A 15,408-nucleotide genomic window follows, 5' to 3' on the forward strand; every position below is an offset into this window, starting at 1 on the left:
ACTTTGGTTTGTAATAAATGTTTTTCTACTTTTGAATTACCCTCAAGGACAATGTTGAATATGTACATGATCTTTTCATTAGATGTCACCCAAAGTTGGAATGGGAAAAAACACTTCTCGGGATGAAAAATCATTGTTTCACGTGCATGAAAGAGAGGTAATATTTTTTTCATTTCATTTGTAGAGTTCACAATGTAAATTGATAATTTATTGACAAGGTAGGACTTGAGAAAACAATTTATTAATTACTGTGAAATGGAATAGCTTAGTATAAGTCAAAATCTAAAATACTGCTGTTCGGAGACCCTAGGAAGACAAGACATCCTTGGCGGTTTCATGAAATGGAGTTTGGACTAGTCTACTCTTTTTTAATCTAAAAGACAGAAATACCTATAGATGTGTCACTCAATCTGGGAAAGTTTAATTTTGTGAATGAACTTTTAAACATTGGAATACCATGAGGTGGGTTGTTGTACATTTATAAAGTTTGTGTAGCTCAAGTGGTTTGCATCTTGGCTTCTAGTTATATTTTCATGTCATTTATTCATGGGCTTACAGGTTTGCAAAGGAAAGTAAAGTATTGCTATCAGGATGGATTTGATTTAAATCAAATTGATTCAGATCACAATTTAAATCACTAATCAGTAAGACTTGGTTTAAATCATGGTTTTCTCCACAAGGACTCATTCTTGCTGGTATAATCTTAATTTTTACAACCAAATGGAGGTTTCATTTTTAGCACAATAACTTTTTCGAATAGTTTTATAGTTATACCAAAAATTACTGATTTGGTTGTGCTATCAGAAATATACAGTTAATTATAAACTTATTGTAAGGGCCACCAGGCCTTGCATTTCTTTACTGCATGCCTGCATTGGAGGACAAAATATTGCCTCATAGACTCTTTTTATGACCTACTGCCATTATGGATTTTGTCCAAACCAATCCAAGGCCTTTATTGGCATCTAGGCTGTAAAGTATTAAATAAAAGACATCATACAAATACAACAACATCATACCATAGATTTTGTCCTCCAATGAGAGAATAATATGATAAACCTTAGGCTGTACACACAAAGATCCCAAGACTTGTATTTTGCCCCAAAGGTTTCACTTTCATTTTCACTGCTTGCCCCCGCTCTCCTCATTCTTAACTCCTTGTGCAGATCTATTCCACTCCAAACAGTATTCTATTCATTGAACTTTTTGAAACTTAGTACTTGAGAGAAAAGATTTTGTGTACACAGATTCACAAATAAATGGAATTAACGTCTTTTTCTTAACTCTGTATGTTTAGTTTATAACATTTTTCCTGTGAAAAAGAGGCATGTTACCTCTGCAGACACAAATTCACAGTTTTGAGAACTGCAAAAACCAAGCATGTGTGATAATATCTTCTAGATGGAAAAATTGCCCCAAATAATCTTACAGAAACCTCAAAAAGACCACAACATTGTGAAAGGTATAATGAATTTCATTTACCCCCAAATTTCAACGATGCATGAATATTTGATTTGATTTAATTTTAATTTTAATTTGTATACCACCCTCCCCCAAAGGGCTCAGGGCAGTGAACAGCATCAAAATATAATACATCATAACATAATACAGTGCATAATACTATGATGGAATAACAAAGCTAATTATCCCAACAACAGTAAACAATTTCAGTAGACCCATTAACAGTATCAATAAATTAACAACATCAAATTAACAGTACATAACATTCCCATCAAGTTAATCCAACATAACACCATTTGCATAGGTAAACACGATAACAGTTACATAATAACAATATCAACGGGAGCAATATCACAGGGCAAAAATATAATAACATCACAACATCTATAATTATAACAGCAGCATAGCATGTTCATCTTAGAGCAATCAAAATATTTTAACAAAAACATAGTAACCATGGTACAACAGCTTAGCATAATTTCAAATGAATAAACCAAATAAACACAGTTGGCGACTTAATCAACTGCCCCCAGTGGTGGGATTCAGCCTATTTGTACCTATTCGGTAGAATCGGTAGCTAATTTTTTGTCTAGTTCAGAGAATGGTTGTAATCCCACCTTTCAGAACCGGTTGTTAAATTATTTGAATCCTACCACTGCCCATAACCTAGAATTTGCAATTTCCACCACAGTGCTAGTCTAATACATTATACTAAAGCTAGTAACTAAACAATCCCTTCCTGCCCTTACCTAACACTACCTATAATCACTAGCCATAAACAAATTTCCTGACTAGCACTGACTAAATACCAACACTACCTAAAAATATCCAAAGCTATCTTTGCCAAACCAAGAAACAATGTCCACGACCTCTGGAGATTACTCTCTTCAAAAATTCCCTCGGGATCTGCCACTGTCGCCGCCTCTGCTGCCATGTTCTCACTGGGCACACCCAGCCAAGTCCCTGGGGCGCTGTATGGGAACCCCTGCCACAGGTCCCCATCATTGTCCGGGAGTCTCTGGCTTCAAAGGAGGGACACCATACATCGGCACTCTCACCGTCCATAAGCCTGTCTTTCCACTTGGGGAACAGAACCCACAACTCAGATCTGCCCAGTTGGTCGTCGTACGAGAGGTTCCCGAAGGGCTAAGCTGCTGATATGTTCTCGTGCTACATAATTAAAAACTAATCCCTATTTCATGATAAATAACTTTTGGACTATAATGTATCTTAAATGGAAAACTGTTTAAACTATCTTTAGATAGATTTTTTCCTCAAAATTTATTTTAAAGTATTATTTTAACTTTACCTATTATTTAAATAAAAATTGATTAAAAAGCCAATTTTTAATGTTTTTTAAAAATCATTTATTTTTATCCACCCTGATTGAAATACTGTGCTCAGCCCTGTGATTCCAGCCTTGATAGATAAGCTTTTTTAGAATTGACCCAGCATACAGAATTGAGTTCAACTTGCCTTTGCCTCTGGAGATGCCACTAAATACTTCTGTGAGTCAGCTCTAGGCCAGCTTGTGAAAGTGGTATACAGCTAATACTGCATTCTGATTCAGAAACTCTGCCTTTAGGAAATGTCATATATTACTATTTCTATTATTATAAAATGTATTATAAAATGTATTTTGATTTGATACTCTTAGTGATAAGTAGGGTAAAGTGTAACATTGTTACAGAGTGGTATCATTTATGGCAGATATGAAAGCCATACTAATTTTAAGTATTTAACGTCAAATCCATTTCAGTCAATGGCTGTTACAGATTATGTATATTGATGACTGAAGCCCAGCGTGTATATGTATTGGCCAGACTCCAAGGAATTGTGCAGTTGCTTTTGGAAGGCTTTGGCTTGTGTTTCTCAGCTGAGTTCCTGTATCCTGCCATGCCAAATAGCTTTAGAAATTGAAAAGTAATTCATGATACAGCATCCTGATTAGCTGTTAACACCAAACTCCAAACAAAAACGTATTTGTCATACAAAGGCCTTTGGGATTGTCAAAGTAAACTCTCTGGATCCTGACAATTACGTGACTACAACCTGGTTGCACTAAAGATATAATTTCACAACAAATATTTAAAAGAATAGGTGCGACAGCTAAAATAGGCAGTATAAGATTAATTAACAAAGGGTGCTTCTGGCTTTTGCATTTTTATTTGCTGTAAATGAATGGCACACATTTTCAAGGATTCTAGTCTTGCTTAGATGTTTTGTAAATTCTACTGGAGTCAATGTTCATGAATTGTATTGAAGTTAATTATGTATTCAGAATAGCAGCCAATGTCTTCACAGATTAAATCAAGGAATACAATCTATACTTTTAAAGTGTAATGGCAGCTTTTGTCTTTTTTTTTTAAAGTCACTTTTGAGTCCATGTTATTCTTGGATTCTTGCTGGTGGCTGGTATTATAGTACTTTTCCCCTTTTGGAATACATTACATAGAATAATTAAAAGTGACTGCTTCTTTTTGATGTTTTTGCCATGCATGTAATGAAATCTTTACTTTGTGAGATGACATATTGGTATTGAAATAAGCATCTCAGTGCTACCACATACATACATTTAAAGGACGAAACCTCTGTCAAACCTGTCCATATAGTATATCTAAGATTATTTTTAAATTTGTTGTGGTTTTGTGTTTTCTTCATGCCTGTTATTTTTTGTTGTCTGTCGATAGTTGACGTATATTTTTGTGTGTGGTTTCTATAAGAAACTTGAAAATATATCATGGCTTAGTAGTGTGTACTTTAAAATGTGACTGAATGGCATCCAAGCTAAAAATGAACATACGTACATGCATACAAAGTAGTCTCAAGGAGAATTTATTGTGGCTTATTTTCTCCATGTCCCACCCTGAAATGTCAATAATTACTGTGCAGTGTTTAACATAGCTGCTGCTGTAACTGCTGCAGTGTTGTTTTGTACTTATAAAAAGCATACTTTTATAAAAGGCTTGTACAGGTTGGGTCGCTAAAATATATTTATCATTCATATATTCATAATTCACATGAAAATGTCTCCCACAGAATGTGGGCACTGGTTCATTCATTCCAATATTGTCTACCTTGACTAGCAACAGTTCAATTTCAAACCTTTGTTGATATAAGTTAAATAATGAGCATAAGAAGCAGAATGTAAAAGATTGCATTAGATATATTGGACTTAAAGTAATATGAATCGTTTAAAAAGTTCATAAGACAATGTCGCGATTGGGACATGTGATCATCCTTTGTTTTATAATTGATGCTAAAAACTTAGGAACAGCTAAAGTAATATCCTAGTCAGGCATCAGGAAGAGTTTGACTCTGCTAAAGTTTTTCTTAGCAGCAGTTATAAGTCTTATTAGTCTATTCCTTAGTTTGTCGTAAAGGTGACAGTCCTAATGAATGTTCATCACTGAGTCCAGAGTTTTGTTTCCCCAAGTACAATCTTTTTCTGAATAAGAGATTAGTTACAGTCCACCTGATAGGAGAGATGAGGGAAATGTGTTAGTTCTAGCTTGCATGAAAGCTTTACAAAGACAAGGTATATCTAGAGTAGAAAGGTACTTGGAGTTAGGTCTGCAGCTCACTGAGATACCCAGGAATTGGAAGGAGCAGATTTTTCGTTTGGCTGGACACAATAGTTGTTCCTTACGATCTTTTAGTCTTTGCTTAACTATCCTTAGGATGTAGTGCACAAGTGAAAGAGCCGAGAAATCAAGATCTGTTCCTATACATTCGACCTTCTGGCATATCTTCTTGGACTAATTTTTCCCCAATTTGTACAGTCCACTTAGTTCTTTTCCAGTAAGGTACTGAAATCAGAAATTGGTTAGATGTGGGAAGGGATGTTTTGTTTGGATAGTGTTTTAGAGTAAGATGTCACTTTCCGACCTGTTGATAATGTGGGAGTGGCATATTTTTTTTTTTAACCTTTAATGGCATATAAAGAGTGGTAAAATACAGATTATGTTAAAACCAATTGACTAAAATTTACACAAAGGTTTCACTCTTGATCCAAGTGCCTTTGTTAAAAACCTGGCAACTGATTCAGTAGTGTGGGGATGATGGTCACTAAGCAGGTGTGAAACTATTTCCTTGTCTGATCTCACTGAAAATTTCTTCAAGATGGCCTCGAGAAAAAGCAACCGATAGACTGCCAAATCTTTGCAATGAAGGAGCACGTGTTCAGTTGTTTCGGGTAGGCCCGCTGCACAGGAACAAGTCCTGTTCTCCTGTGGGATGCCATGATATCTGCCTCTTGTTTGGGCAGTCGGTAACACATTTAGCCGAGCAAGCATAAAATATCGCGGAGATGTGGATTGATTAAATTACTCATATATTTAGCCATAAAACCCGGCAATGGTGGTGAAATGCCATAAAATGTGGGAGAACAAGTTCTGCAGGCTCCAGCTGTGAGAAGCTGCCCTTCAATGTCAAGAGTACGTTGTTTCAAAACTCCGAAAGCCTGTCTTTCGTCCATCAGTAGGAGTTGGTCAAAAGATACACCTATGTTGTTTATTTGCTTGATAATTTTGGTGTGCCAGGTGGAGTGAAAGTGGTCGCTTAACAGAAAATATGTGAGACTGCCCGGGAGGGCTCTATAATGAAGGCGGCCAGTATTTAAACAAAGAGAGCCAAACCCGGGAAAAATTGTCTTGGCTCCGGTTTCTAAACAAAGAACTTGATACGTGACTGAGTTTGGAAGACCCAATAAACGACGAAGAAACAAAGATTGAACACTCTCTAATTTCTCAGCGGTTTTTGCTCCCCAGATTGGAGTCTGGGTAAAGTAATTGTGGCAGTAGTTTTAACTGAAAAACTTCCATTGCAGGAAAAAATTGACCGCCTCTGGTGTGAAAAAATCTGGATATTGCCAACACTTTGATTTTACTTGTATTGAGAGTCTGGTGGATATGAGAGGTCCAGGTTAAGGAATGATGGAAGGTGATTCCTAAATATCTGTATGAATGGACCTGTTCAATCAATGTACCGTTTATTTTCCACGTGCTGAGTTTTTTTGAATTGAGAAGATCAGCACTTTGGATTTGTTATAATTAATCGACAGGGCACTGTTTGTGCAGTACGCCGCAAAGGCTTGAAGTAGTCTTTGCATGCCCACCTTGGACCGAGACAGTAACACAGTGTCGTCTGCATAGAGAAGTGCACATGTGGGTCTTTGTCCCAAAATGGAGTGCGTGACTTTCAGTCTGAGATAAATGAGGAGCAAGGTCGTTTAAATAAAAGATTGAACAGGAGAGGAGCAAGAATACAACCCTGCTTGACTCCCTTTGTTAGAAACTATAGGTGAAGTTAGGCGGCCCGCCACGATCACAACGAACTTGACAGGTAGTTGAGGAATACAACTGGCGAATAAGAAACAGTAATCTCTGGTCTATTCCCAACTCAGTCAATTTTTCCCACAGCTGATTTCTGGGGATAGTGTCTAATGCGCATTTCAAATCTAGGAAAGCCGCAAGGAGTTTCCCACCCTTGGGGTGGCAATATTTCTCCGCCAAATGGTTTAAAACCAGACAATGGTCAAGGGTGGATTTACCTGTGGCATATCCTATCTGTTCCGGGCCTAGCACTGAAGAGGACCAGGCAGTGAGACGTATCATAAGGTACTTGGCGTAAAGCTTACTAGCCACTGAAAGCAAGCTTATGGGGCTGATAGTTAGATGGATTTGATGGATCGCCTTTTTTATGTAGAGGTACAATGATAGCTTCAGTCCAATGCTTAGGGATACAGCCACTGTTGTTAATTTTGGTAAACAGGGTAGCCAAAATAGGGGCCCAGAACTCCGGGAATCTTCTAAAGAGTTCAGGTGGCAGGCCATCAGGGCCTGGCGCTTTCCCTTGTTTTAAGTCAGATATAAGGGTGATCACCTCGTCGCAGCTGACAGGAGGCCATTCAGGTAAATGCTTTGCTGCTCCAGTTGCACATGGAGTATCCAAAAGTTCTGGATTGCAGAAAATGGCTGTAAAATGTGTCCTCCATGCTTCCACTGAAATCTGAGAACTGATGGCTGTATAGGGCTCGCCGGCACTTGAATTAATTATGCGCCAAAAGCTTTTGCTGTCTCTGGAGTTAAAGGCTTGATGGAGATTGTTCCAAATCTTTGTAAGATGTAATTTCTTTTTGGTCTTTAAAAGATCATGATAGGACTTTCTAGCTGCGAGGTACTCGGAGTGGCATATATTAGCAGGCAACAGTGAAGAGCAGATTACATAATTTATTACACTCCTTCCAAAAGTGGAAATGAATGTGTATTGATTTGATTGGTTGTACCTGAGTGAGGCATCTAAAATGTATTTATTAAAAGTGATGCAGAATTCAGCAAACAAGAGATCTGCCTTATTCATCTTTTGGTCTTTAGACTGTCTGGATTGGCATCTATATATAAAAATGTGAAATACCACTCACTCAAAGTGCCCTTCATTAAAATGTCCTGTGAAACGAAGCTGTATATATAAATGTGAAATACCACTCACTGACTGACTGACTCATCAAAAGAACTCAAAAACCACCGAAATTACAAAGTTGAAATTTGGCACACCGGTTCGTTATGTGCTTCAGGTGCTCACTAAGAAAGGATTTTCCAAAATATTCACTTCCACTCGACTTTTTAGATATTTACTGTTCAACTCTGGCCATCTGCATGAACATTCTAAGGGTGACAGTTAAAAACCACAAGTTTCATGTCCTTCAACATGGTATTTTTGATGGTTTTTGAGTTCTTTTGATGAGTCAGTCAGTCAGTGAGTGGTATTTCACATTTATATATATAGCTTCGTTTCACAGGACATTTTAATGAAGGGCACTTTGAAGCTCTAAGTCCATTTGTCGCATCGACAAGTTTTGATAATGCCCACCAAACAACAAGCACGATTGATCCAGTGGTGCGCCAACTGCGTTCTAACATTGCCCTCCTCAATGCATACGAACCTGTTCCTTCTGCTGAAACCGTTAAAGGGAGAAGAGGAATTAAACACAGTAAACAATTTACACATTGCATTAGAAAAAGACAACTACAGGAAGCTGCTGCAAAATATGCGAAAACCGACCCGTCAGTCCACAGACAGGCTGTGAGGAAATATGCTGCATGTCACCCCAAAGTTCACAAACAGGCTGTAAAGAAGTATGCTGAATGTCACCTCGAAATTCATAGAGAGGCTGTGATGAAGTATGCATAGCAAAGCACGGGTATCCTGCTAGTAGTGAATAAGGTAGAGTGTTAGTGGTGGGATTCAACTAGTTTGCATCAGTTAGCGAACTGTAGCTAATTTTTTGTCTAGTTTGCTGAACTGGTTGTTATCCCCTAGCCTGGCCTCCACCCCTCCCTTAAAACCCAGGCTCTTAAAGGGAAACTACCTTTCAGTTTTGATGCCCCTCAATAACTTGTTCTCAATAACTTGTCTCTGATACCTCGTGGTTTTCTTTCTTCTTCTTCCCCATTGTAAGTTTCTGGAAGGAGAGCTGCTATGGTAGTAATCGTTCTTTTACAAGGTGAAACTTCACAGTTCTCACTTTTTTGCAGATGCAACTCCTTTATATAGAATTTGCAGTTCACCAAAGTAGACTAAATTTGGAAAGGGGTGTGTGTGTGAGGTGATACTTGAGATAAAATCATGAACTCACAAGGTAATGTCTTCTCCTGCCACCATGCTGACCTTCCCATTCAGAGTTTTTCAACTAGCAACAGCTTTCAAAGCATTGTCAGAAATCTTTTGACTGGAGATGCTAGGTATGGAACCTGGGACATTTCTGCATGCGCTCTGGGCTTCACCCCCCCCCCCCCCCGCTAAATTACACTGAGGTGAAATATGATGATTGTTCATGTTACAATGAATGTTCCTTGTGCTAATCTGACACTGTTTCACAACATAACACTGAATTATACATTTCTTTATGCATGGGCTGTCCTTTTCACTTGGGACTAGGGGAAAATGCTAGAATTGCAGTCCCAGAAAGAGTTTATCATGAATTACTTCTATTCCCTCTGGCTAGGAACATATCACAATTAATAATTTCCTGTAAGTTTTCTGAATCAAATTTTTAGTGAAGGAGGATGTCCAGGATGTCCATTTGTTGTTCTTAGGATAATGTAAGTTTTGATGGTTTTCTCTATGACATAGTCTGGGACAAATTCTCTTAAGCAAGGCCAAGAGCTCTCAGTTGTGTGTTCCACTTCAGTAAGACTGCATTGTAAAGCCATAGAAAGTAAGACTGAATTTAATGGAGTATTGTTGTTTAGAATTGAGAATGAAGGATGGGGGTTGTTAAAGGTACATGTAAATGTGTGTGCATGTACGCACACACTCACACAGTAAATAAAGTAAACAGGGCCACTTTTGAAGTGTGTATATCAGAGCTTCCATTCACAAAACAATCACTGAATTAAGCTTTTGTATATCTTTTTGTATATCTTTTAAAGATATTGCAGGACTCTTTATCATTCATGTTTGTTTATTGATCTTAATCCAAATTATGCTGACTCCATTGCCTTTAATCCTAGCAGCTGGTCATATTTTAGTTTGGCTTCTTTCCTTCATGGCTGTGAAAGATGTGTGATCCAGCAAGCAGAACGAGGAGCCTGGAATGAGCAATTGGATTGCAGCTCTGCACCCAGTCATAGGGTTGCCTTCTGAAAATAGTTATCACTCAGCCAGGTTTATTGCTATAATGGGAATATTAATGATTTATGTTGCGATCTCGTTATGAGCACTAGTGAAATGCAGATTGATGAACTTCTTGCAGATCTAAAATATTACAGAAGCCACACTTCCACTTCCATACTTTCCCATGTTTGCTTTAAATGTGATGATTTAGAAAACTTAATCCAAAATAAGACAAACAGTAGAACTCTAAAAGGCTTGAAAACCATGTCAGTTACAATCCCGTGCTTGAAAGATATTTATATCTACTAAAATAATACAGCTAGATTCGGTTGTATTCCACTTAAGAGTTCAAAACCAGTTCCTAACAACAAATTTGGTTTTCAGTTGTACAAAATGTAAATAGGAACTTCACTCCCTTTTTCATTTTGTGGGTGGGTGGTATATAGGATGGGTGGAGTTCAAAGGGAACTTTCTCAAAATGAACCATGTACTACCATCTGTTCTCAGTTGCTCTGGAACTGCTAAAAACAAAAATGCCCTCATTCTCTTGTTTCTTCCTTATTCTGAACCCACATTTTCATTTATTTGGGGGGAGGGATGACAGCTTTCAAACTGTATGGGGTCAAAACAAGCAGAGGGAAGCTACCGAATACTGACAGCTGCTGACATTTTTATTTGTACAGATCTGGGATGTGGTGCTAAAAATGCACACATATTTACTGTTGTGATGGCAGAAAGTACCATCAATTCATAGCCACCTTATGGTGGCCCCATAGGGTTTGCAAGGCAACAAACAGATATAGGGGAATTGCCATTGCTTGCCTCTGTGTAGCAACCCTGAACTTCCTTGATGGTCTCCCATCCAACCACTGTTAGGCTGATTTATGAATAAATGGTTTATGAATAAAGAGTAAGAAGTTAAAAGCAAAGAACCAGTTATCCTGTTTAACCTAGCCAATTTAATTGTTAAGTAGTTTCTTTTATTTAAGATGGCAGCATATTTAGTAAACTTCATGTGTATAACATTTTATTGGCTAGTACATTTTTGTTCTATGAAGCTAAAGGATATTTGTTTTAACAGAGCTTACACAATGGCAGCATTACATTTGTATATACCAAATAATAAGACTTTTCAAGTTTCAAAACACCTTTAAAACTTTTCTAAGTAATATGTTTAAACATATGTTTAGTCACTATGCCTTGCCCAGCCTGTGGGCACGTTTAAAATTTTGTAGGGGGTGGTGAATGCCACCCTAAACTGGTTGCCAAGGAAGTGAAGCCAAAACTGAGATGGCTGCCACAGGAGGTAAAGGTGAATGGGATAGTCCCTTTCTCACACCTCCTGGCAAGAAGGAAAGCCTGGAGGGGAAAAGGAACCACACATTGACCAAGGAAAGCTGAGGTCCTTACCTGTTCCTTCTGATCCTCTTAAGGAAAATCCTTCTATTTGAATGAGGATAGCATATAACAAGCTATGCCTTAAAATGGCCTCATACATTTTCTGAATAGTCTGGCAGGCACCAAGGGAACTAACCACTAATGGACACCAACTTCAATCACTGATATTTACAACTAACAAGCTCAGTTTGCAATTTCAGTTGACAGGCTCCTAAACCAAAACAGCATCTCAGAGGACCAAACATAAAAATTCAAACAAACAGTGGGTTCATGGGCTAAAATTGAAAGTCAATTCCATCCTAATTCAATAGCTGCTAAAAGTAATGTTGAACCACTGCCTCCTTAAACCCAAAAGTAGCAAAATAATTTGCTATTAGGGGTTATTATAGGAACTATATAAATATGATGAGATAAACCAAAATAAAAAGGTATAGTATCAGAAAACAGGACAATTGACTTGGATAGCATTCTACAATTGGGTTGGATATCTATTGGGGAAGAGCAGAGGACAACCACAAATACTTCTAGGCCCCTTCCGCACACGCAAAATAATGCGTTTTCAAACCACTTTCACAACTGTTTGCAAGTGGATTTTGCTATTCCGCGCAGCTTCAAAGAGCACTGAGAGCAGTTTGAAAGTGCATTATTCTGCATGTGCAGAATGAGCCCTATTCTCAATGACATACAAGTGGATTAAAGCCAAAAGGATGGTCACTTCTTGAGGTGAAAGGATGAAAAAGTAAAGTTCAGAGTTGTTCAGAACATATAATTGGTACGTGGAACATGAGAAGTATGAATCAAAGTAAGCTCAGAATCATAAAATGAGGAATGGAATGTTTAAGCATAGCAATCCTGGTAGTGATTGAATTAAAAGGGACCGAATTAGGGCATTTTCAGTCAGAAAATAACAAATAACAAACACAGAGGAAATGAAGTTGCTCCAACCAAGAGGTGAGATACAGAAAAAGCAATCAGGGGCTATAGTGCAAAGTCTGATCAAATAAAATCGGACTGGATGGAAAGCCTAATCAACCATAACCATCATTCCAAGTTCATGCCCAAACTACAGATGCTGGAGAGGAAAAAATGGAAAGTTATTATGCAAGTATCCAAGAAGAAACGGATTGCACACTAAACAGGATGTGCTAGTAATCATAAGTGACTGGATTGCAAAAGTGAGAAAGTAGAATCAAACATTGTTGGAAAATTCAGGCTGGGAGTGCAAAATGAAGCAGGAGAGCAACTCATACTATTCTGTGTAAACAACAATTTGTTCATTGAGAACACATGCTTCAAGTAACCAAAAAGACAACTGTGTACATGAACACCACCAGATGGCGAATGCAGATATTGAATAGATTACAGAACTGAACGCATAAGATGGAGAACCTTTATTCTCTTTGCTAAAACAAGACCAGGAGCTGATTGTGGTACAGACTATGAATTGCTAATATTGAAAATCAAAATAAAGCTGAAAAAAATCAAAGCATTCATAATGCCAAAATATAATCTAAACATTCCTAAAGAGTTTAAAGACCATGTAAAGGACAGGTTTGCATTCCTGAGTACAAATGAATGGGAACAGAGATATTACCAAGGAATACTACTCAAACTGTCCCTGTAGCCAAAAAATGTGAAAAGCCTTAATGGATAACTGAAAACACTCTTAAAATTGCCAAAGTAGAAGTAAAAGGTGATAAATAGAATTAGAAGTCTAAATGTAGCATTCCAGAACAGAGACAAGTAGAACAGTTAAAACAACCAGTGTAAAGAAACAACAAGAAAAAAGAACAATCTGTTCTACAAGTTCCAAGAAATCAAAGAGAAATTTAAAGCACTGTTAGGCTAAAAGATCAACATGGGAACAAATTAACTGAATAAGCCAAAATAAAGAAAAGATGGGAATAAGAAGCATCTTTTGAAGAACTTGCAATTTTAGAAAGTGAAATGAAAGCTGCACTCAGAGCAGTTGGGAGAAACAAATCACCAGGAACAGATGAGATATCAATAGAGCTATTTCAAGTCACTGAAACGGAGTCCATCAAATCCTAACAAGAATATGCCAACCAACATGGGAAACAAAATACTGCCCCACAAACTGGAAACTCTCAATCTGAAACTCTCAGTTCTGAAAAAAGAGATCAATGACTGCAGCAACTATTAGATCATCCCATCAATTTCTCAAGTGAGTAAAAGTGATGCTCAAAATATTACAAGAAAGACTGTTACCATATACGGGAGAAGAAATGCCAGATGTACAAGCTGTAATGTACTGGCTGAAAGTGGCCAGCAGGCAAATCCTCAGAATTCTTACCTATGGTTTGGATCAAAACATCCCCCATATAAGGCATTTCTGCCTTATATCTCATTTGTACTACATAAAGCTATTAATACTATCCCCTTTATGTTTCAAGCAAAAATGTTTGAGATTACTTCTATACTATCACTGTCATTTTTACAAAGCATTTCCCGACTGGTGGGCCCCCCCTTCTAGCCACTCTGTTTACTTTGGTTGATAGGTCAGGTACTATCCTGGGGTCTTGGGTAAATGCAATAATAACACCAATATTTAAAAAGGGTGACCATATGTCACCAGCTAATTTCAGACCCATCAGCCTTTTATCAGTCTCTGGTAAACTTTATGCCAAAGATCTGTTAAATAGGCTATGTACCTGGATCAATGATGGAAAAATTCTTTACCCCGAGCAAATAGGATTTAAAAAAGGTTTCTCTACACTTGATCATTGTCTGATCTTCAACCTCCTGTTATTAAAATACAAAACAAGGGGGCGATCTAAGATCTTTGCTGCCTTTCTGGACCTGAAAAGTGCCTTTGATTCAGTTGTAAGAGACTTGCTGTGGCTTAAGTTAACAGAGATGGGGATCGACATTAGATTATTACTACTTATTAAATCTCTCTATTCAAACACAACCTGCCAGATAAAATGTACAAACTCTGGAGACCTAACTCCTAAGATTCCCGTCATGACAGGTGTTAAGCAAGGCTGTGTATTGGCCCCAGTCTTGTTTAACTTGTTCATTAATGATTTGGTACAAGTGTTGTCAGATGTTAATGCACACAGTCCAGTTCTTTCAAACAAACCCATACCACTCCTACTTTATTCTGATGACGTGATACTGATCTCTAGATTTCAAGTGGGCCTTAAAAGGCTCCTTAGAAAAACTATGGAGTACTGTTCATCTAACTTCCTGTCCTTAAACCCAGAAAAATCAAAAATTGTCATCTTTTCTAATGTATTTAAGCCTTCTAGATGGCTTATTAATGGGGTTAAGGTCGAACACTCCAAGTCCTTTAAATATCTAGGCCTAACCTTCCATCATAAAGCCACATGGGCCAGACATAGAGATATTCCTGTAAAAGGATGTTATCACACTGCTTCAGCAGTGGTAACGTTTTTTCACACCAGGGGAAGGGGATATGTCCCAGCAGCTCTAAAGGTTTTCAACTCAAAGGTAGTTCAGCAACTTCTCTATGGAGTTCCCTTATGGATAACTGCATGGAACAAGTCCGTTGAAAGAATACAATCTGGTTTCCTCTATAAAATACTCAGATTACCACACTCTGTACCATATGCTGTACTATGCTTAGAAACTGGTCAAAACCTACTTGAAACAAGAGCATGGCTGAATACATTCAAGTATTGGATCAAATTATGTTTTAACTCTGAAGTGCGCAGTTTAATATACACTGCGGTCCCAGACCTATTTGCCTCTGAATGGTATCAACTTCTCAAATCAAAAATTTACTCAGTAGGTTTATTGCTTGAAGATCTCTGTATGCTGAGGCCCAGAGAGATTTTCTGAACCTTAAAAAGTAGACTTCTAGAATATCATATCTTGTTGGGGCAAGCAAATAAATCATGCTCACCCCTCTCTGTTGGAATAATACCGGAACAGGGGCACATAACCAAA

At 37.8% G+C, this 15,408-nt stretch overlaps 1 protein-coding gene across 6 annotated transcripts in view; it reads left to right on the plus strand.

The window, feature by feature from the left end:
* CEP112 (centrosomal protein 112) overlaps positions 1-15,408 on the plus strand; it is a 282,423-nt gene that overhangs the window by 29,574 nt on the left and 237,441 nt on the right. For all 6 annotated transcript variants that reach the window (XM_048491015.1, XM_048491020.1, XM_048491019.1 and 3 more), the window contains exon 8: positions 83-157. In XM_048491015.1, coding sequence (XP_048346972.1) covers positions 83-157 — 75 coding nt within the window. The remainder of the gene's footprint in view (positions 1-82; positions 158-15,408) is intronic.

This window comes from Sphaerodactylus townsendi, linkage group LG03 (assembly GCF_021028975.2).
Source record: "Sphaerodactylus townsendi isolate TG3544 linkage group LG03, MPM_Stown_v2.3, whole genome shotgun sequence".
NCBI classification, from domain to species: Eukaryota; Metazoa; Chordata; class Lepidosauria; order Squamata; family Sphaerodactylidae; genus Sphaerodactylus; species Sphaerodactylus townsendi.